General features: G+C 39.2%; 1 protein-coding gene, 1 long non-coding RNA gene and 1 pseudogene across 2 annotated transcripts in view; 1 reads left to right on the top strand and 2 right to left on the bottom strand.

Moving 5' to 3' along the window:
* LOC114234832 (uncharacterized) overlaps positions 1-11869 on the bottom strand; it is a 69698-nt gene extending 57829 nt beyond the window's left edge. Inside the window, exon 1 of the long non-coding RNA XR_003621022.2 lies at positions 11816-11869. This is a non-coding gene — a long non-coding RNA (uncharacterized LOC114234832). The remainder of the gene's footprint in view (positions 1-11815) is intronic.
* A 59-nt stretch (positions 11870-11928) lies between these two features.
* On the top strand, positions 11929-12999 carry LOC103294454 (FUN14 domain-containing protein 2-like). Its single transcript, XM_054718372.1, has 2 exons — positions 11929-11960; positions 12017-12999. Exons 1-2 carry the CDS (start codon positions 11929-11931, stop codon positions 12555-12557), a joined length of 573 nt encoding a protein of 190 aa, XP_054574347.1. The 3' UTR covers positions 12558-12999.
* A 5630-nt stretch (positions 13000-18629) lies between these two features.
* LOC103294455 (band 4.1-like protein 4A) lies at positions 18630-20485 on the bottom strand (annotated as a pseudogene).
* Positions 20486-22342: the final 1857 nt, after the last annotated feature.

The following is a 22342-nucleotide window of genomic DNA, read 5'->3' on the forward strand; positions in this document are numbered from 1 at the left end:
TTAAGAGATTTATTTGAGGGCTCCTATCATACATTGCTTGACATGTGTTTGGTTCATGTGTACTTTTACTCTTTTTTTAAAAACAAAAAGTAACAAAGAATTAGGTGTTGAAAAAGTAGCTTTTATCAGACACAAAAGTCAGTTTTCTGGTAATAATTTATATATCATGTTTTTTTCCAAAGTACATGTTAATATTTTTATTATTAATTCTTCACAAGATATATTTGAACATTTGGCCCAAAATGTAATTTTTTCCCCTTTGTCTTCATTGTCTTTCTCCTTGGAATTGGAGTAAGTGCTCAAGACAGTGTAAATTCCCTCATAACTGACATCTAGTAAACTTCTTTGAAGGCCAAATTTACAACTTATTTATAAATAAATGAACAATTCATGAGGCTTTTGTCTGAGAATCTCTCCTGAGAACAGCATGAGAGGACCAACACAAGCATTCAGAAACAAAAATAAGAAGTTAAATAGAAGTTACCAGTTTGAGCTCAAAGATGTTGTCAGTCATCGCCATCTGCATTATATTATCAATTGCCAAAATGTTAATTGGTTTTCTTGTACAAATGGCCAAGTATAGACAGTTAATTGAACACTATGAAAATATTAGTTTTTGCTTCTTGATTTTATGTATTCATTTATATCTTCTCTATTAAACTGTTGATATATATGTAAATGCTATGTTGACATTTCAGTTCAGAAAAATATTCTAAACTCCAAAGAAGCTTGGCTTCTATTGACATTAAGATACTTCCAATATCTTAATTTTGCACCACAAAATGTATTTAATATTGTTAACTCATTGTTTGGATAACAATATTTAGTTTGGGCCATGTTGTTTATCAAACTAGTGCTCCAAATTAATTTGTTTTTCAAAGACAGTTGAAGAACTATATGTAGCAAACAGCATTTCAAGTTTCAACTAGTTTAAACCAATTTGAGCAAGTCTGGACAGCTTTCTTACCATATGTTTAATTTGTGTTGTGATTGGCACATGATAATGTTTAATGTTTTGTTCGTTCAGTTGACAGCTGAGAAAATAATAGTACTCTCTCAAATGTTAAATATAATCAAAAGGTTTTCAAAAAGTACTTTGATTTCACCAATATTGTATTTAATTTATTCAGTAATTAACAGATCTAAGACAATATTAAGCTCAAAATAATAGCTTCAAAGAATAATTGATTAATAATTCAATAACTAGCACAGGGATTAGTACAGAGTAAATTTTTTAATAAATGAATAACATGTCATACAACTTACTTTTACTCTAACAGTGAGTCTCACTTCAAAAAAAACTTGAAGGATCTGAACTTAAACTAAGTGAAATTAAGTCTACTTTACCAAAATAACATGTAGCAAGTAATAAAAAACAAGAAAATTATACCAAATGAAGCATATTTCCCCTATAGTAACAGTTCATATTACTACTTAACCTAAAGAAATATATATATACAAACCTGTACCAACACTTTATATTCATTTTTAATGGTGAGAGCTATTCTTAGAAGTATTTAGGTTCTTTTTGGTTTTATGTGAAATTAGATCTTTGTGTATTAGTTGGGTGATAAATACTTAAGCAAACCTTTATTAGTAATAATTTTCTCTTTCTGCTTCTTCTTAAAGCAGATTTAGAAATCTAAGAATCTCTTCAAATTAGAAAATTTTTTCAACATTTTAAAAATCTCATCAAATTAGAAAATTTTTTCAACATTTTAACCTACCTCATTAGTTTCTTTGTGATAATAGTTGGAAATAACTGAAATTGTAACTATCTTGATTTAGGCTATAGCCCCATGAAATAAAATGAACGACTTAAATTTTTTTTATAAAATAGAGGATCATTGGCTAAAACTTAGAAAACATTAATATACCAAAATTTCACTCTGGTGATATTTATACCGCTTTTGACATGCCAAAGGTACATTTATATATATTATCATACTTGGATGAATTACATAGTATAGTGTAATGAAAATTCCACTGGCCTTGGAATTCAAAGACCCATAATTATGGTGTGAAGTGCACAGGTCATTTAACTTCTCTTAGTCTCAATGTCTTCAGTGTAAAATGAGGATAAGGCAATTTTTGGTCCCAACTTACCTCACAGAATGTGTGAGGATCAAATGAGATAACATGTATTATAATGCTCTGTAATCTATAAATTGATCTACTTATATGTTTCTGTTAGAATTTAGGGGTTGTAGAAAATAAGGATATGGTTTTCAGTGGTATATAGCAGTAACAACAAAGTAGGCAATTAGACCAGTATTCATTCGGTACAGTGTTTAAATCAGCAATCCAATTATCCTTTTAAAAATGAGATTCTTTTTCAAGAGTAGCTCTGTCCTTAAATTGTGTTGGCTCTCTAAAATACTACAGTATGCTCTCAAATTTTATATGATGAATTTGTAAGTCCCTTCCAACAGAAATTAGCGATCTCCAGTATATGTTATCTTTGATATGGAATTATATAAAGTTGCTTGGCTTCACTGAAATTGTAAGAAAAATATAAGAAGTGTAAGCCTTATAACTTGTTTTCTTTGAGGACTTTCATGTGCCTTTCTTTCTGATTAAGAACAAGTTTTTAAAAGTGATTAAGTTATTGGTTTTCATCACTGCAAAACTTTAAATTGTAAGGTATTGTCTTAATTGTTTCTATGTTTGTATACATAATTTTTTAAACCTGCATAAAAGGTAAGAATTTCTCCATTTTTTTCCTCATAAGCAGACAAAAGATAACTTTATAAAATCAAGACTTACAAAGGAACTCATGATTCTTTTACATTTCTTTTATCCCTTTTTACAACTGATTAAAATGAGATAAAGTGTTTACATTTAATTCAGCTATGTTTCTTAGTAGCTGTATAATTTTATACATTATTCTTATTCTTATTTTATATGAAAAAATAATGGTGACATCTCATAATTTAATTCTCTACCCTTCTCTTTTGTTCCAGTTATATGAGTTTTGGGAAAGGAATAGGAAGATCAAGCATCCTTTACCTCCCATATAACTATAATCAGTTTCCTAGAGTTTTTTCCTAATTTAACTTTAATCCTTGATTTCTTTTATAGCCAAATTCATATAGGATTATAATTTTCTCTCAGGATTCAAAATCTAGGGGGAAATGTTAAGGTCTGCCTAGCCATCTTTGTAGACATTACTATTTTTGTTGATACATAAAAATTTAATATAATTAGTTAATAAGCCTATTTCTTATTCTCTGATTTCTCTCTAATTAGTAAAATTTTGTTGCTATAAAGATAAAAGAAAGTTTCACTTATGTTTTAGCCAGATACTATACCAGTACATTACTTCCTTTAAGAGTAGTTCAATCTATTTAAACACATTGAAGGATAAGTGTCTTCAGATTATTATTTTTTAAATATACTTTATTGATTTTTTTTTTTTTACAGAGAGGAAGGGAGAGGGATAGAGAGTTAGAAACATTGATGAGAGAGAAACATCGATCAGCTGCTTCCTGCACACCCTCTACTGGGAATGTGCCCGCAACCAAGGTACATGCCCTTGACCGGAATCGAACCTGGGACCCTTCAGTCCACAGGCCGATGCTCTATCCACTGAGCTGAACCGGTTAGGGCAGATTATTGTTTTTTTAAAGAATCACCTATCTTAGAAATTTATTGTGTCCTTTCTTAGACATTTTTCAAGGTATGATAACATTGCTCATAATTTATTCCTATTCTATTGGCCACTGTCACCAGTTTAACTTAATACAAAAACAAGGTTTTTTTATATTGTAATTTAGATTTTGAGAACTCAGAGTTCCATAATTTTGGTAATTACCATTCACTAGTAACATCTATATATATAAAACCCTAATATGCAAATAGACCAAACAGTGGAACAACCGAACAACTGAACAACCAGTCGCTCTGACATGCGCTGACCACCAGGGGGCGTGTGTGGAACATGGCGGGCATCAGCTGCAGCGGGATGGTGGAGCAGATGAGCAGGGGCGCCAGACAAGTTGGGGCACTGGTCACTGTCATTGGGGCGAGCCTGTGGTGGTTACTGAAAATTCTTTGCTCCCATGTGCCATGGTCCTGTCAAGCGCTTGCACCTGCTGCCAGGGTTAGAGCCACTGCTTGTACCTGCTGCCAGTGCCCAGCGCCAGCCCCGATCACTCGGCACTGTCATCAGGTGCAAGCAACGGCTGCTGGCCCCGATCGCACCTGAGGGCTTCTCCACCTCCCCCTGCTCCTGAGGGATGATTGGGGCAGCAGCTGCCACTCGCACCCGCTGATGGTGCAGAACAACTGGGGCTGGTGCCGTTAGCGCATGGGAGCAGTGGCGGCAGGAGCAGGGCTGTCAGCAGACAGGGGACTAGGGGGCTGTGGTGGGAGGGACTGGCGGGGGCACAGAGGATGGGCCGAGATTGCCCCTGTGCCCACTGCAGCCTCTAGGCCCACAGTTCCTTTCAAGGTGCACGAATTTGTGCACTGGGCCCCTAGTTAGTATTTATAAGACTGATATTTTTCAAGCTCTTTATTTTATATTTTCTGCAATAGGGTGAACTATATTATTATTATTTTTACTATTGACCTGGGGTTTTTGTTATATAAGTCAGCTTGTTTATATTACTAACTTGCAACTATTTTTTGTGTGTGTGTTGTACTTACTGACTTAAAAGAATAAAACTATATAGTTAAATAATTTCTGTTTTCTAAATTGGCAGTTTTTTAAATGCTTAGTAAAAAGGCATTATGTTATTTTTGAGTACCACTGAATTTTGAGTCAGGCAACTTGATTTTTAGGTTTGTCTCTCTTCTAAATGAACTGTGTAACTTTGGATTTTTACCTCTTGGAACTTTGGTTTTCTCATTTGTAAATGAAAGAAACAAGGCCATTAGATTAGGTAGTCTCAAATTCCACCCGTCTCTAATATGGTTGTTTCTTGACCATTTTATAATCATTATCTGGGCTTGCTTTTTTTCTTTCCATGAACTATATTTACTGGATTAACCTGTACTGTTAATGCAATTTATTCTTAAATTGATAGGATTCAGATATGTTATTAACTTTCTTTCCCATTCATGATTTTAAGTAATTTTAAAGGAGGAAAATTGTATTACAGATAATAAAAGTGAAAGAAAGCTTACATGTAAGCTTTATGTAAAAATTCTCCTAAAGCACCAATATAAGCACCTCAAACTTACATACAGAAAAAAGTGACATATATAATGTTGTGGTTTTTGTTCTCTTAAATATAAATCTCTAGCTAGTTAGCCTAAACTTTGAATAAACCACACAGTGATAATACTGGCCCATATAGCCAATTAAAAAGCTATCAGTGCCCTTGCCAGTTTGGATTAGTGATTAAGTGTCAATCTATGAACCAGGAGATCACAGTTCAGGCTGTGAAGTATAGGGTGTGAAGGAGGCAGCCAATCAAAGATTTTCTCTCATCATTGATGTTTCTATCTCTCCCTCTCCCTTCTCTGAAATCACTAAAAGTATTTTTTTTAATTAATGGAAAAAATATCCTTAGGTGAGGATTAACAAAAGAAAAAAGCTATCGGGTTTACAAACATTAAAATATAAAATGTAAAAGGAATTTCAGAGTAGATTGAAACTTTTCTGTTCGATAATTATTCTTAAGCTGTATTCTTAGATTCATTGAGTGAATACAGTTGCTGAATTGCCATGAACACGTATATATCCTGCTTTAAAATATTATTAGAGATAATTGTGATTTGTTATTTTTAATTTTTTTCTGGCTGTGCAGATGTTTCCATAAAGCCTCTTTAGCTCTCTGCAGAATTCTCTTTTTTAGATTTGTGTTTTCTGAGAACCAGGCCAAGGAGGTTTCTGTTACTTTTAAAGATCATTGTCTTTGTTCTAATTGTCTGCATTAGCTCATCTCAATCTCTTGAACACTTTGGTCTATATATTTGCTAGTTATTGAGTCTGATTATTGGGTTTGTGGTCTGATGGGTAGAAAAGAATAATGGAAAGTTGATATAGGAAGGTGAACTGTTTTCTGGTGTGATTTCTTTGGTTATATAATTCTGTGCCTTGGTCAGATCACTGAATCAGGCAGCTCTCCTGGCTTCCAGAAATTAAATCAGATTTCCCAGGTGCTCTCATGCCTATGTTACATGCCTATATTACAATGTTATTTTGATTGCCTGTTTAAAAATTAATCTTTATTTTCAATTATCTGGCTCTGCATGTTTTATTACATTTGTTAAACTTGAACCTGATGTCCAAACATTTCTTTGAATATTTTCTGGGTTTTGATAATGGGATATTCTATAAGATAAAGCAGATAATCCCAGAATGTTTTAATTTATATTGGCCATCCACAATTTTTCTATTTCTATACTTTTCCCCTCCCCAGTTTTGAAAAGAAAATTTATAAATGTCTTCCTTCACTCCCTTATTCCTGCCTCAGATAACTTCCCCCCAAACTACACTGATGAGCAGAAACATTTAATAGGAAATGAAAGAACAACACAGTAGTTCTTTACATTGAGTTGAAGTGAAAATGATGTACTTGAAAATAATGTATTTTATTTATATGTGAGCTTAAAATTATTTTTTTTATCATAAAAAGGACTCTTGATATAAAAATACTAGTCTGGAAGTTCTCTTGTTATCAGATGCTATTTCTACCTTAGCTGTGAGTTATCAGAGTAAATTGAATTCTTTATCTTTTTTTTTTTTTTTTACTTCACTAGAATAATCCCATTTCACACATCTTTAATACCAACTTCAAACAACTTCTATGCTTTTATTTTCAAACTAGAGGCCTGGTGCATGAAATTCATGTACCTCAGCCTGGCCTGAACCCTCTCGCAGTCTGGGACCCCTTGCTTCTTACTGCCCGCCTGCTCGCTGTTTCTTACCACTTGTTTTGCTGCTCCTTCCTTAGCGCTGCTGCGGAGGTGGGAGAGGCTCCCACCACTGCCGCTGTGCTTGCCAGCTGTGAGCCCAGCTTCTGGCTGAGTGGTGCTTCCCCAGCTCCTGTATTGAGCATCTGCCCTCTGGTGGTCAGTGTGCATCATAGCGACCGGCCTTAATGGTCTTTTAGACTTTTATTATATAGATGCCGAAATTTATTTTTGAGAGTTTTCTTTTTTTTCATTGAAGTTTATTTTGGCATGATAAAGATATCACCACCCTCCCCCAGCCATAAAAAGAAAAGTTAATTTGACACTGAAAATCTATTAAATTGTCTTATTTTTTGTTAATTGAAAAAGCTATAGAAGCTGTTTCTTCTCATTTAAACATTTTTAATTAAAAAATACTTATTTTGCTGTACTTTAATCTGATAGTGAAATTGGGAGATTATTTATATAAATTTATGTCTCTACAGTTAATAGTTATCAGTTATTTCACTTTCTGTAATATGCAAGACCCAAAGCTCACATTTACATAATGTGAGCTTTTTTTAAAGATAGAAACATGGATATTTATTTAGAGAATATAACAAAATTTTAAAAGCTGATAAAATCACAAATGTCACAAAATCTAAAAAGCATTATATGTGTATTAATTAAATGCCTGCCATACTTTTCTACTCTATTTTTTAAGCCTTTTTTGTTTTGCTTTGTCTTAACATTTATACAGTGTTGTATATGTTAAGTTATCATGGTCATCTCAACAGATAATTCCTGTACATAAACTGTTTTGTTGTGTTTTCTGAGAATCAGGCCAAGCTGATTTTTACTGTGTGGTCATAGTTGGATAATGTTATTCTGAACTATATGAAATTGCCAGTTTTGTTGGTCAAAAGTGATCAAATGTTAGCATTTTATAATATACTAGAGGCCCGGTGCACGAAATTTGTGCACTGGAGGGGGCACCCTCAGCCTGGCCTACGACCTCTCACAGTCCAGGAGCCCTCAGGAGATGTCCGACTGCCAGCTTAGGCCCATTCCCCATGGGCCTAAGCTGGCAGTCGGACATCCTTAGAGCTGCCGTGGAAGTGGGAGAGGCCATCGCCCCTGCACTCACCAGCTGTGAGCCCGGCTTCTGGCTGAGCAGCGCTCCCCCTGTGGGAGCGCACTGACCACTAGGAGGCAGCTCCTGCATTGTCTGCCCCCTGGTGGTCAGTGTGCGTCATAGCGACCGGTCATTCCAACATTCGGTCGATTTGCATATTAGCCTTTTGTTATATAGGAGGCCCAGTCCCTCAGCCCAGCCTGCACCCTCTCACAATCTGAGACCCCTCATGTAGGGTCCTTAGGCCTGGCTGGCAATCAGGGCCTATTGGGGCTTTCCTTCCCGTAGCTGCCGGTAGCTGGCCCTGCCCCCACCGCTGCCACTGCTTGCCATCTGTGTGGCGCTGGTCCCCCTCCTCGCCACCAGTCGCCTCCCTCTGCAGGCAACAGGCATGGGGTGCAATCACTTGGCTGGCCTGGGCCTCCCTCTGTGGGGTGATCAATAGCAGGGCCTCCAGATCGATCACCCTGCAGAGGAAGGACCTGCCATAGCACTTCCAGCTGGGTAGCCTGGGCCTCCCTCTTTGGGGCGATCACGGGGCTCTGTGATTGATCACCCATCAGAGAGAGGCCCTGCCCACCCGGCTGGGGCTCCGTGGTCAATCACTGCACAGAGGGTGGCCTGGACCTCCCTCTTTGGGGCAATTGCAGAGCCCCCCGCCCCCCCCCCCCCGTCCCTGATCGATTGCCCCGCCGGCCAGTGGCCTGGGCCTCCCTCTGCGGGACAATCATGGGGCCAATCACATCGCACCCGCCTTGGCTGGCCTGGCGCCAGTGCGTGTCATAGCATGGTCGTCCAGATGGTCATTCTGCTGTTTGGTCATTTGGTCATTTTGCATATTCTTTTATTATTATAGATATTTAAGGAAGAACCAAACAAAAGATCTTTTAGAACAGATATATTGACTTCCCATCCCAACTCTTCTTATCAGCCTATCAGAGGCTTTATGAAGGAGACTCTCAAACTACAGATAACCGCAGGGCTACCAAGAAAAGCTTTGTTTTGTTGTTAAATTGTCCAGTTTTCAAAGATATTTTACTAAAAAGACTTCAGTAATTGAAGCAAATATCTTTTGGGAATACTTAAATTGCATAAGCTTTCATTAAGTCAATGTGTAGTTCTTTCATAACCTAGATATTGTCATATATAAAGGATTAGTCTGTAAATATCATTTAAAGGCAAAAAGACTCCCCCACCTCATATCTAATATGGACTCAAATTTTGCTAATTATAGAATTTTATCTTCTTGGTAGGCGTTTGAAGATAAAACTACTGTGTTACATAGCCAACAAGTTTCCCTCAAAATGCCATTTAAAGATTTTTATACCTATACTAGAGGCCCAGTGCACCAGTGGGATCCTTTGGCCTGGCCTGCGGGGATCGGGCTGAAACTGGCTCTCCGACATCCCCGAGGGGTCCCAGATTGCAAGAGGGCACAGGCCAGGCCGAGGGACCCCACCTGTGCACAATCAGGGCCGTGGAGGGACAGTGGGAGGGCTCCAGGGCGTGTCTGGCTCATCTTGCCCAGTACGGCTGGACCCCAGCAGCAAGCTAACCTACCGGTTGGAGCATCTGCCCCCTGGTGGTCAGTGCACATCTAGCTACCAGTCAAACAGTTGCTTAGGCTTTTATATAGAGAGAGTTCAGGTGATAAGAATAAAAGTGAGTATAAAAACGTATAAAAATATGAAACTTCTACACATGAAATCTCCAATTTTAGTTACAGCTATGATCTAAAAGGTTGTAAATTGAGTTTTTCCAAATTCAGATGTTGTTACAGCTCCTCATATAAATAATATTATGAATAATAAGGGTAACAGGTTAGCTAACAAGAGTTGATCTAGTACATTCCAGTATTAATCTGGTGTCTTAGTTTTGGATAAACTTTTATAGTGGAGAAAGCTTATTTTGATCTCTCAATAACTGCTTGGTACACTTCTTCGTAGTTCCCAGGTACATACCTGCTCCTTTTGCAGTCCCCAAGATATTACTATCTGCCTTTTTAAAAAAATGTTTTTATTGATTTCAGAGATAGGAAGGGAGATGGAGAGAGGGATAGAAACATCAATGATGTGAAATAATCGATTGGCTGCCTCCTGCACGGCCCCTATTGGGGATCAAGCCCACAACCCAGGCATGTGCCCTGACCGGGAGTCGAACCGTGACCTCCTGGTTAACGCTCAACCACTGAGCCACACGGACAGGGCTGCCTTTTATTTCCAGTATTCCTTATCAATACTTCCAAAGTATAACTTATCTCAAAGTGTTAGGAAGAAGGAAATTTGCTTTAACTTATTAATATTAAAGTGTTGGTGACTATAGCCCTTTTACTTCTGTCTTAAAGAGAAATCTGCATTTAAGAACAAACACATTATTCAACAATAAAGATTTAAAATAAATAAATAAATAGAACAAATACATTAGTGCCAGTGCAAATTACTATCAGTTAATAGAATATTAAGCTTTAAGACAAAAGTGGAAATAGTCTCACTAGTGTGGATGGGACTATTGTGAGGCAAGAGATATTAAATGACCTAACTTAGGAATCTGCCCCTCTTCCCCAAACCCATGCAATGTCTGAAAGTGCTGTATGTTTTCAGTGATCTTGAGGAAGGGAGCTAGTCACTTGTAATTATGGGTTCTATGAAGTCAGTGCCATGCTGATCCTGTTTTTTTTTCAGTTTAAGGTTGTGTCCAGAGCATCCTAGGTATCCATCATCCACACTATTCTCCTGAGATGGCCTGTGTTTCAGTCTTAGCCAACCTTCCAGCTTGGCCTGTCTTCCAGCTCTACTCATTGATATTAAGTTTACAGGTGAACACTGTCCATTCTCGTAAAAAAAAAAGTCTTCATTTTACTGTCATCAAGAATGACTACCACCTTCTCTTTTTTCAAGAGATATAAAGGTAGAAAAGTTATTCCTTTTTTCATTATTTTCCTTTTAAAACTATTATTTTTAAATAGCTGGCAGTTAGCAATTTAGTTTCCAAACCTGTTTTGAATTAAATTGACAAGGCAATTCTAAAATTGATTCTAAAATTTTAATCTTGCTTTATATAAACATCTAGTTAGAACGTGTTTATGCTAAAGACTTGTATTTTGTGGCATTAGTTCTTCATGTTTCTCTTTTGTGTATTGAAAATTGTTCATTCATTTCCAAGTGAGTGGGAAAGTTACTATTGTTGAGATGTGTATAGGGCAAGTGCACTTGATTAGAGCATGAACTGTATTTTTACATTAGCTGGATGTGCTTTGCACTCTGCTCTTGTAGATTTATTTTGTTTACAGTAGACTACTGTCGGTTTTTGTAAATGTTTTTACTTAGCACTTTAACTGTGAGTGTAAAAACTGATTTTAAATGTAGTTGTTGTATATTTTGGTTATAAACTGGAAATTTTTAATAAAATAAAATAATTTGTTCTCTGTTTTGTCATTAGTACCTGATTGAATATAATTTTTTAAATCATCTTCTACCTGGACCAGTGTTGCTCAGTGGTTGAGCCTTGACCTATGAACCAGGAGGTCATGGTTGGATTCAGGTTGGGGCACATGCCCATGTTGCAGGTTCCATCCCCAGTAGGGGTGTGCAAGAGGCAGCCAATCAATTATTCTCTCTCATCCTTGATGTTTCTCTCTCTCTCCTTCTCCCTTCCTCTCTGAAATCAATAAAAAAAAACTTTTTAAAATCACCTTCTAGACTTTAATATATTAGACTGCTACTTTTAAATTAGGATATTCTTGTAATAATCACTTGATTCATAACATAGGATTCACATTAATCTGGAACATAGTATACAAACACACACCATCTTGTATCATGGCTCTTTCACACTTACTTTGTCAATATAGGTTAAGACCCTTCTCTGTACGTTGTCACATCCTCTGTACATAACACGTATCCTCAGTACTAGACACATAATAGGGGCTCCGTGAATATCTGCTGCAAAACATGACTCCATTGGATACAGCCCCGGGAGCCTTGTGACGCAGTTGCACGCATGGGTAGGGGCGGGGGGAAGTGGCTGCCGCCAGCGCAGTCCGCCCTCTTCCACTGCGGCCGTGGGAATGGAAACATCTGACCCACAGGCCAGCGCCCAGCCTTCGCGGGTGTCATCGCAAGACCAGCTCGCTGAAATATCCGCGTCCAGTCAGGGACATTTTGACTCACTGGACCTTGCAGAGCTGGCTAAAAAGCAGCGATGGTGGCACAAGCTTTTCGAGCATGAATCTGGGCTCTCGGCTGAAAAGTGCAGCGTGGCAACCCAGCTGCTAATCGGAGGTGTCACTGGATGGTGCACCGGCTTCATATTCCAGAAAGTTGGAAAGTTGGCTGCAACAGCTGTGGGAGGAGGGTTTTTTCTCCTTCAGCTTGCAAACCATGCTGAGTACATCAAAATTGACTGGCAACAAGTAGAGAAGGACATGAAGAAAGCCAAGGAACATCTGAAGGCCCAAAGGAGCACCCACATACCTATGGAGGTGAAAAGCAAAGCTGAGGAGATCGCGTTGTTTGTGAAGACGAACATTCTGTTGGCTGGTGGATTTCTCGGAGGCTTTCTGCTTGGCATGTCATCCTAAGGAGGACAACTTCGTTTCCGTTATTCCTGGGCTTTCCACCTACTAGCCTCTTCATCTTAGGACATCAAGTCTCCTCTTCCTCCTCTTCTGTGCCTTCCTCCCTGCTGTGGCGTATCTGAATGGCTTCTATAAGGCGTTTGTTGGTACAAACTGATAACGGCCCTACTGTGAGCCTCCAACAACACCGGAAGAGATAGTAGGCATTAGCTCTCCTCCCTGTACACTCCCCACCTGACTAATACGTAGGTCAGCAAGAATGTTCCTTTCTCCCTATATAAGATATTTCCTAAAACATAGTGCAAGATGGCTCACCTTGGAGGATGAGTGGATCCTCAAGTTTGTCCCAAACTTGATTTGGAAAAGGAATAACAAGCACATAGATACTTGACTATGTGCTGCATGAAAAGGAACTGAATACATTCGCCTTTAAGCATGAAAGGAAAAAAAAAAAGAATACATTAAAGTATATCAATTTCTCAAAAGGAAAGCCTACTCACATAAGCAAATCAGTTTTGGGTGTTTTTGTTTTTCTTGTTTTGTTTACATAAGAAGGCAGACCAGGATTTAAACTATTAGAGTTTCTTGCCTGGATCATGCAGTTTTTAGTCGGAAGATACCTTAGAAATCATATGGTTCAATCTTTAACCCAGTATAAAAATTCTTCGGAACCATCTTTTATAAGCCTCTGCTTGAATGATTTCAGTAATAGGAAGCTCACTGCTCTGTAAGGCCTTCCATTCCATTTTGAGGCAGCTGATTATATAAACGCTTTTCATATATTGAGTGGCAAATGTATTTCTTTGTTACCTTCACCCATTGGTATTGCCCCACAGATATACAGTAATTCCTTCACAGTATTATTTTCTAAACATTTGAGAAAAACTATGCTATTTCATCCAAATTTTTTCTATGGGCAAAATATGTCCCATTCTCCAATTCCTGTCTTATTTTTCTATTCTCTCATGACTTCCTTTTAGACCCAGTAGTTACCTTCCAAAGACTCCAGTTGCGAATATTCCTATTAAAATTTTCCACAGAACTGAATATGTTTCTCCAGATGCTATAAAACCAGTGAAGAATACAGTGTACACTATATTCTGTACATTACACTTCTGTTATGTTTATCATAGAAGAATGGGACACTTTTTTTTTACAACAATCTCTTTAATCATTAAAAGGAAATGAAGAGATGTATATATACATTTTCATCAATTATTCAAACTCTGTTTGCCAATGAAAGTCCAGTATTTCCTGGAGGCACTGATTGATGACTATGTGCCAGGCAATGAACCTCAAAGTATCTCCTAACAATTAAGGTGGGAAAAGGTCCTAACTTATTGTTATATGTTGCTAAATTTAAGGAGTTTACATTTGAAGGGAAGGGGGGAATTTCTGAGTGGTTTATGTTATGTTGATCATTAGCTAACTTTGTAGATCAATGTTGATCATTAGCAGATTGAGTAATAAATCAGTGTATGCGCTGGAGCATATAGATACACGTGCATACAGTTTCTTCATCTATAAATGAAAATATTGGACTAAACCAAAGGCTTTTTAGCTATGGGATTCTTTCATCAGTATAGTAAGTCTCAGAATATAAACAGATAAAGACAGACTGTTTAAAGAGAAAGTGCCTAAAATCCCACTTACCCTTCTCTTTCTCTCTTCACTATAGCATCTCTTGAAGCACCTAGGTTGAACTCCCATTTTTAAAATTACTAAATCAGCCCTGGCTGGTGTTGCGCAGTGGATAGAGCATCCACCCATGCACAGAAGGGTCATAGGTTTGATTCCTGGTCAAGGGCACATACCTGGGTTTTGGGTTTCATCCCTAGGGGTGCAGGAGGCGACCAATGGACATCTCTCTTCCCTCCCTCCCACTCTCTCTAAAAATCAATGGAAAATCAATGGATGAGAAAAGAAAGAGAAAGGAGAAAAGTAAAGTAGAAAAAAAGAAAAGAGAAAAGGAAGGTAGAAAAGAGGAAAGAAAGGAAATTACTGAATCATTCTATATCTTAATTGTGATGGTCACACAAATCTATAAGTGATAAAATTGCACAGAACTACACACACACAAATGAAGGAGTGTAAAACTGGTGAAATCTGAATAAAATAGATGGATTGTATCTATGCCAATTTCTTTCTTGGATTTGATATTTTACTCTAGTTACAAAATTTGTTACCATTGAGGGAAACTGAGTATGGGTATTATTTCTTAAAACTGCATGTAAATCTATAATTATCTTAAAATATTTTGATGACTCCTGATCCAACCCAAGACATGATAAAAAGGAAGCTCGCTAAGCTGAAAGGAAAGTTGGGACTAGGAAGCTAATTCCCCTGACTTTCAGAGAAGAGTGTATTCTCTAGAACAGAGATTCTCAAATTTTCTTTTGTATAAAAATCACCTGGGGGTGGAGAGGGAAGGATAGTATGGAAAAAACGATTCTCAGGCCCACTCCTCAGAGATTTAGATTCAGTAGGTGTGAGGTAGGACCCAGGAATCTGAATTTAAAAGCACACGTGATTCTCATGCCTGTGGTCCAAGGACCACACTTGGAAAAACATCTTACTGCCCTAGGCCAGTGGTCGGCAAACTCATTAATCAACAGAGCCAAATATCAACAGTACAACGATTGAAATTTCTTTTGAGAGCCAAATTTTTAAAATTTAAACTTCTTCTAACACCACTTCTTCAAAATAGACGCCCAGGCCGTGGTACTTTGTGGAAGAGCCACACTCAAGAGGCCAAAGAGCCGCATGTGGCTCGAGAGCCTCAGTTTGCCGACCCGGCCCTAGGCAACAGTAAATCCTCTGTATGACAGATGGACAAATAAGCAGGGGATGATGAGTTATTTTGAATACTTTTCTAGTTGTTTTCCCTTCCCCTTTGCCCCAGAATGCCTTGCTCAGCAGCTGCTTGCCTGTGCCATGGGGTGGGCACATGGGAAGTATGCAGACACCTGCCAGCTACCCTCGTGGGCGCAGTACAACTCTAGGGAGGTGACGGCCAGTTTTGAGTCAGCTTTACTAACGAGCATCACTTGTTGACTGACTCCAGGGGAGGAGCTCATTATTCACGTTTGGCCCAGAGCCTGCTCTTGTAGGGCTGCAAATGAATAGATGCCATACGGCTTCCATGTTCACCTCAGTGGAAAAAAGTGGGAAAGATCATCAAAGCAACAATTTAGTTCATGCTTCTCGTTGAAAAGGGTCAGATTAGCTGGAAGGAAGCTTGTGGAGGCTGTTGGGCACAGAATTTTCACACTTGATCTATTCCTTTCTTCCTCAATTGCATTACTCCTGCCCATCCCACCCTGATCCCTTGAATGGGGTCATTGTTTGCTCTAAGTCATCCAAATGAAAGCTTCTGTTCTTTTGAGCAATTCTTACCCCCAGCCCCCAGACGCTTAGGAAATATAACCCCTAAGAAAACAGCACGAGGTTGAGAATATTATGTCACAGGAATCACTATTCCTGTAAAGGGGCTGGCCTAATCCAGAAACTTCATTTCTTTTATTATCCCCGCTTCAAACCCCCTACAGTACAAGAGAAATCTTGTAGCTCTTCATCTCTTGGTAAGAACTCTAGAATGAAAGCCCTAGAGTCAAGTGTATATACTTGGAGTTAAAACTTAAGTTGGAAAATAAGTAGGAATTTATAGAGCTGAACTTTAAAATGTTTTCCTAGGCTGTCCCCAACTGACACTCCAAAGAAAGGGAAGAGGCCTAGAGCAAAGATCAGATTTAGATACTTTAGGTCAGTGGTCGGCAAACCGCGGCTCGCTGACCACTGACCTAGACTCTCGATTCCAATAATTACAGGCTGTTGTTGTTCCTTGTGATTAAGCCCCTATCCAGTGGTCAGCAAACTCATTAGTCAACAGCGGCAAACCGCGGCTCGCGAACCGCATGTGGCTCGAGAGCCGCAGTTTGCCGACCACTGCTTTAGGTTGATGGTTGCAAACCACATTATACACAAGTGCAGAAAGGGAGATTCCTCCCTCCCCCAGAAAAGGGAGGTCCCTTTCATTCCTTCCCTGCTCCTATAGCCCACAGGTACTGGAAGGGAGAAAACCCTCAGCTTGTGTGGCAACCTTTGCTCCTGCTACTATCCATGACACCTGGGACTTCCCCTGACCCCTGGACAACTTCTGAGCTGGCACTGTACTGACTGAAAAATGTTTTCATCTATGTGGATCCCTTCATTGAACTAAGGAGAGTCAGGAGCCTTGAGAAGGGAAGGACCTGTTAAGATAACACTGCTCAGCTGCGTGGATTTCCTCTTGATGTTACTCTAGAATGGTTCGTATCAATAAGTTTTAAGACCATACTGCTCCCTTTTAATGAGTGGAGTACATTTGGATGAGAGAAAAGATGGGAGGGGAGATTAAACAGCACTGAGGAATGCTCATCTTCAAAGTTTAGCCCAGAGTTAGCCTGGGTGAGAAGGGGTGGGAACTGATGTCAGCCCTTCTCTCTGCTGCCCCCTTTCTTCCCTGTGGCTCTTTCTATCCATCTCTCTTCCTTTCTGTTTCTCTGCATCTTTCCCTTTGCTTCCACTTTTCTGTAGCCCTGCTTGGACCAGGCGTTCTTAACCTGTAGTTCATGGATCCCTTGAATATAATAAAAACATGTCCACTTTATGGGGAAAGCCCTGTAGTTTCTCATTTTCTCAAAGAGGGTGTGATGAGAAAAAAGTGAAGAACCATTCTTGACGTTGCCTCCCTTTTCCCCTCTCAGATTCTGACTATTGTATTACCACCTTCCTCCCCCAGCCGATGTCTTTCCCACGTCTTCTCTCATGCCGTCTCTCTTTTCCCTTCTCTTTGGTTTTTTGTCCTGTGCTACTTTCTTTCTGAAAACTGGCCATACTATGAAACTGAATACTAATAATTGTCACGTGTTGAACAGTGTTCAGTAAATAAAGGTTTAAAAACACCCTAAGTTGGATATTTTATATTTCACTCTAAAAAAAAATTTCATGACGGGTAGTTTTGGGCTACTTTTCAACTTATCTGTGATCGTTGATTTTTGCCTCTACGAACCCACAACTGTGAGTGAGAACGTAGTTTACTGACCTTGGTCTAGTTAGACATCTGGAGCATAATTGCTCTCCCTAGTGTCACATTTTGGGGTGGCATACTGCGTGCATGAGGAGAGTAAGCTGAAAAGCAGGAAACCTAATGAAATTTGAATCCGTGAACAGGATTCATTTTCAGCAGCTTGCAGGGCTGTCAGAACAGCTGGCTGCAGAGAGGCAGAAACAAAGAGGAAGGTCTGACAGCCATCTGAGCCATGCGAGACTCTCCTTTACTGATCTCAACAAGTAGAGCAGATCTTTGACACTCAAGAGTATAGATTGCAATCCCATGTATTGATGTTCTGATGTACTAACATTCCAGGATTTTTGTTGGCACAATGCTGCCATCATAGTTTTTTTTATTTCATTTTTATTTTTTTAGGGTGGTCATGAATTTATAGACTGAAATCCACATATAGCCTCTCTCCCCCACCCGCCCTGAAAACAAGGCAAGGACACTAGAAATTAAAAGCAACGCTTTCAAACAAAACTTTACATTTGTAAATAATAGTGGCACTTCATGCCACAAAATACAGCATTACAAAGAACACGTATATGAATAAAAGTATCTACAGTGTGAAAGTGATGTGGCCTCCATTATGCATCTGCACAGGTGGAGGTCACCTAGAAGGGGAGAACGCTTCATCCCACTTGTACTATTGCACAGCTGGCCAGCTGCAGTCCAGATGTCCAGAAGCATCTGGTTTGGGTGGTGGATATGGCATCCAAAGAACGAGTTTTTACAAGACGACTTTCCTTCCAGTTACCAAATAAAAAGGCCCTTCAGCACAAATACACTGTAGTGGAACCTTTAAAAGAAGCAACAGACTCAATTATTTTCTTCTGAAGAAACACTTGCAGGTCCAAGATACTTGAATAATTACAATTCACAGTTTCAAAGTAAAGGCAGCACACCCCCTCTGAACCCGCATCCCGAGCCCTTCACTGGGATCAAGTCTCTATCTTGAGGCAGGAAAGCTTGGATAGTTTTTAATTGTTTTTGCTATGTTTTCCAGCCAGATTGCTTGTCTGAGATTTTTCTTCAATCAGGCTATCTTTTGACCCATTTCTTCTCTGACGAACTGTGGAGCCACCAGAACCCTAAGCATCTGAAGAGTGGGTCACAGGGAGTGGGGGTACAAAATCCGTTTTTGAGTTCACTTCCGACAGAACGGACCGCTCTCTCTCCATCTGAACACTGGGACCTGCGGCGGCGGTAACTCCTCGGAGAATGAGAGTGTCTGACGGGATCGGGTCACCTTGAGTCTCTATTTTAGTGTGTGGAATCTCTTCATTGTTCTCCTGACAACCTCCTAGACGGATTCACACGTTCCTTCTGAATATGCTTCCCTAGCTCTTCTTTTGCTTGGCTATCAGGGCTTCTCCAGCGAGATCTGTGTCTGGATCGCCTGTTGTTGTTTTTTCCTTTCGTCTCCTTAACACAGCTTCCCACTGAGGCGCTGAATCCACCACATCAGTGGTTGGCAAACTGCGGCTCGTGAGCCACATGCGGCTCTTTGGCCCCTTGAGTGTGGCTCTTCCACAAAATACCACGTGCAGGCGCACACGTACAGTGCAATTGAAAGTTCGTGGCCCATGCGCAGAAGTCGGTTTTCGGCTCTCAAAAGAAATTTCAATCGTTGTACTGTTGATATTTGGCTCTGTTGACTAATGAGTTTGCCGACCACTGCACCACATCCTTCTCCGGCCGTATTCTGCTTCTCGTTTTCCGGTGTTCTCTATTTGAGGTTTCTGATTCACTACCACGGTTTGTGTGACAGCGCGGGCGTGACCTCCTCCCCTTTTAGATCTAAGTCTTCACCACTGTTACGGGCTTTCCTTCTCCTTGTTGGCTGTACAGAGTCGCTGTCGGGCGCAGGGGAACCTTGGGGACTTCGTGCGGTCATTGGGAGAGATGGAGTGTCCACTCTGGGGGCCATTTTCTTCCCGTGGCGCATGAGGTTTGCTTCTTTGGGTATCAGGGCTATTTTCATTCTTTGCTTTCTTAAAGCTTTTTATTGGTGAAGGTGCAGTGATTTTAGTTGTTCCTTCATTTCCCCCATTTCCCATGTTTGCAGTTACCCCATTTATGCTGTTAGATCCAGCTGGCTGTGTCTGTGCCTATTCTCTTAGGAGAAGTCTTGCTTCAGCTTCTTGCCACCTTCTGATCTGGCCGGCAAAGTCAAATAGAAAGATCTCGACTCATTTGCAATGCTGTCCTGCCACTCCACTGGTGCTTATAACTCATGGATCCAAACTTGCTGAGTTTTCTTAACAATGAGTTTGATTCATTCTCTGGCATTCAAAAATATGTATGATGTTTATACACTTCCTAAGATGCTTGCAAGCAGTTTTACTCCGCGCTTCAAAAAAGAATGACGTTGCATTGCACTCTTTTCCCAGTACTCTGAGTTCAAACCGTGTCTCCTTGAAGTGAACCTTTGTAATCCCAGGCCAGAAATACTCCCCGACTTGCTTTTTATTCCTGTAGACAACAACACCAACTGGAGTTAATCCTAAGAAATACTCAGGTTTGTTTTCTCCGTAGACGGGATGATGGTCAACACCGCACATCTCCAGGGATTTTGCAGTCCTCAAGTAATTCAGCTCTGCTTCAGAAGGAGCCTGACCCATTAGAGTTTTATGAATTCTTTCTATGGCTTCTGATCAGGAACAAACTGGTATTCTGACACATATCCTGCAGTATGTCTATATGGATCATAATCTCCAAGTTCAGACAGGATGGCATATGCTCCCAGCTGAGCAGCAGTGTTGACAGGGCAGGGCAACCGGCCCTGAAGGACATCTTGCTTCACCTGCAAGAAAAACTGATATCCTTTGAGACAGCATGGAGGGACCTGGAGAGTATTATGGTAAGCAAAATAAGCCAGTCAGAGAAAGACAAATCACGTGATCTCACCCATATGTGGAATCTAGTGAACCAAATAAACTGATGAACAAAATAGATCCAGAGACATAGAAGCATGGAATAGACTGTGGAATCTCAGAGGGAAGGCAGGGGAGGGTGGGTGGGCCATCATAGTGTTTTTAAATCTGAAGCATTGACATCTTGAGAAGTATTTAGAAAGTTAGACACTACGTTGCTTAACAAATTGGGTAAATAAACCTTCTTCTATATATTCTGTAATGTTCAAGAAGAGAAAAAATAATTGATAAAGACTCGCTTGCAAGAATGAGTCTTAGTATTCAAGACTTTTGAACAAGCAGAATGTGAGCATTACACTATTAAAATTGATATAGATAACGTCGTGTTAAAATCTCCAGCTATACTTGAAAAAAGCAATGAAGATAAAAACAATTCAGACAAAAAATGTAACTCAGAGTCAATAAAGTGATTGAAGACACTGAAAAAGTACACAAAGACTTTTTCCTTAAAATATTTTTTAAAAAGATATAAGACAACTAAAAATTGTATAATTTGAAGATGGATTCAGAGGAAAATGTTTGGAAATAGCTTATAACTATTTTTTTTTTTTTACTGTTCCCCAAGCAGTATAGAGTAAAATCCTTTTCAGCAATGGGAAACTTTGCACAAAATAAGTGAACAATGATACTAGTGGAGCATTTTGTTTTTTAATGTTTCCTGTTTTTAAAGCTGAAATTATATTATTTCATGTTCAAATTTTCATAATTATTTTTATCTTTATTATCAGATAATAAAATGCATACATACACACATATACACACACACACACACACACACACACACTACTTGATGGTGGTATGTGTTTAATTTTTTAAACTTGAACTGTATGAAAGTTTTGTTCCACTAATACTTAATTTCATAAATTCTGAACTTTAAAAAATTATGTAATATATGCTAGGCACTGTGCTAAATGCTTGGAACTTATCAACTAATTTAATCCTCACAATTATATTATCATCTCCATTCCACAGATGATGGGGGCGGGGTAGGGGAAGATTAGGTAAATTTCCTAGGGTTACACCCTTAGTATTGGTAGAGCTAGGATTAGAATTTTGCAGCTGGCTCCAAAATCTATGCCCTTAAACACTACATCATAACACCTCTTTAAAAACAGAAACAGTATTTCAATCCTACATGAAAGAAATAGCCATATTTTGCTTTGCACAGGAGCTGTAATCACCAATTCAAGAGAAATATATTCCAAAAGCTTCACAAATTCTCAATTCACAGCTTCATTTGAGATATAGTTTTATAGATCATCAGTTCAATACTTAAGAGATTTGCTTCCGAAGTTTATAGGCAAGTAAATAAGGGCATATAGAGTAATAGCAATCTTATCTATTCTTAACAATTACCCTCTGATGAAGGGACTGATCATCCCTGTCCAGAATGATCCCCAAGGGCAGCTCACAGAGTCAGATGTTAAATCTGAGAATGGCTCTTGTGTGGTATGTATCGGCACCTGTATCACTAGCCGAGTACTTGCACTATCACTGTGTTCAGTGCATGTGGGGAGAAAAAAGAGAAACCTGTGCCCCAGGGGCATGGTCTCTGGTGAAGCATTTCCCTTCTTACCTACAGCCATTTGCAAAATGTTACCTTGACATTCAGAGATTAAGTGATAACCCAAGTTGAGGGAGCCTCTTGTGCTTGTCTAAGGACAGTTTTTATGCCATAAACTAAAATCTCTTCTCCTTCATTTCACGTTCCACCTGTTTTCTCCATTTCTCTGCCCCCAAACACTCTCCCCTTTCTT

This window comes from Eptesicus fuscus, chromosome 6 (assembly GCF_027574615.1).
Source record: "Eptesicus fuscus isolate TK198812 chromosome 6, DD_ASM_mEF_20220401, whole genome shotgun sequence".
NCBI classification, from domain to species: domain Eukaryota; kingdom Metazoa; phylum Chordata; class Mammalia; order Chiroptera; family Vespertilionidae; genus Eptesicus; species Eptesicus fuscus.